Source organism: Verticillium dahliae, genomic scaffold, assembly GCF_000150675.1.
Source record: "Verticillium dahliae VdLs.17 supercont1.6 genomic scaffold, whole genome shotgun sequence".
NCBI classification, from domain to species: domain Eukaryota; kingdom Fungi; phylum Ascomycota; class Sordariomycetes; order Glomerellales; family Plectosphaerellaceae; genus Verticillium; species Verticillium dahliae.
In genome coordinates, this window is record NW_009276926.1 from 1,216,389 (window position 1) to 1,217,271 (window position 883).

Below are 883 nucleotides of genomic sequence, written 5' to 3' on the forward strand. Positions count from 1 at the left end.
TGCAGCGTGTGTCAAGGCCCCGACCCAAGCCAGGCAAATGGCAAAGCAGTCGAGTCTGCTTCATGTCAGCCATGACATGCCTGCAGCAGCACACCGTGTCGCGTGTTTAAACTGCCCCGTACCTGACTAACCTGTTCGGAAAGTGCTTAGCATTCGACTACCGACCTTGTCGTGCCACCCGCGACCAGGCTGAGAGCACGTTCTTCGATTGAGGTCTTGGCCTGGTTCCCCTACCATGCATCCTGGGTGAGGCGCCACGCAGCTCGAAGCCAAGACCGCATCTACGAGCCTTCAGGACGGTTATATCTCCGAAGCGAAGACTCTCGGCCCCCGCTATGGCCATACCGAACTGGCTCGACCTCGACAGCCTTTCCATGAACCCTCAAGCGACTAGTAGTGTCCCGATACGTGACTGGATTAGGGTTGACAGCCTGCGATTCATCTCGATGGCGTACATGGTTGATCCTTTCGATCGTGCTATGCGATCATCCCTTGACAGAGAGATGGTTTGCGGACGACGATACCCTCGCCTGGCTTAACTAGTCCAATTCAGGCTGTCAAAGAAGTCACATCGAAGCTAAAAAACAAGGGACGGCGCGAGTGGGCATACGGAAGCCCCGGTTTGCGACAATACAGCGACAGCATACCAGACTCAAAACTACTTGCTAGACAAAATAAGAGTCGAGGCGTCCTTGGCACCCCATTGGTTACCTGGCTTGGTATTTGAAGAGATGGCCACCCGTTCCGAAGGTTCCAAGAATGCCAACCGGAGAACATTGCATCGTGATGCTTTTGACCAAGAGAAAAAACCACGAAGGCTATCGACCATAGGGTTCGGTGTTGGTGATATAATTCGCGCACATTGCCTCGGCAGAAATGTGGG

The 883-nt window shown here is 53.8% G+C and overlaps 1 protein-coding gene across 1 annotated transcript; it reads left to right on the top strand.

Moving 5' to 3' along the window:
• Window positions 1-37: 37 nt before the first annotated feature.
• On the top strand, window positions 38-212 carry VDAG_03916 (uncharacterized protein; the record flags this gene model as incomplete). Its single annotated transcript, XM_009654000.1, has 2 exons — window positions 38-64; window positions 144-212. The coding sequence occupies 2 exons, from the start codon at window positions 38-40 to the stop codon at window positions 210-212; spliced, it is 96 nt and encodes a 31-aa protein (XP_009652295.1).
• Between the last annotated feature and the right edge of the window lie 671 nt (window positions 213-883).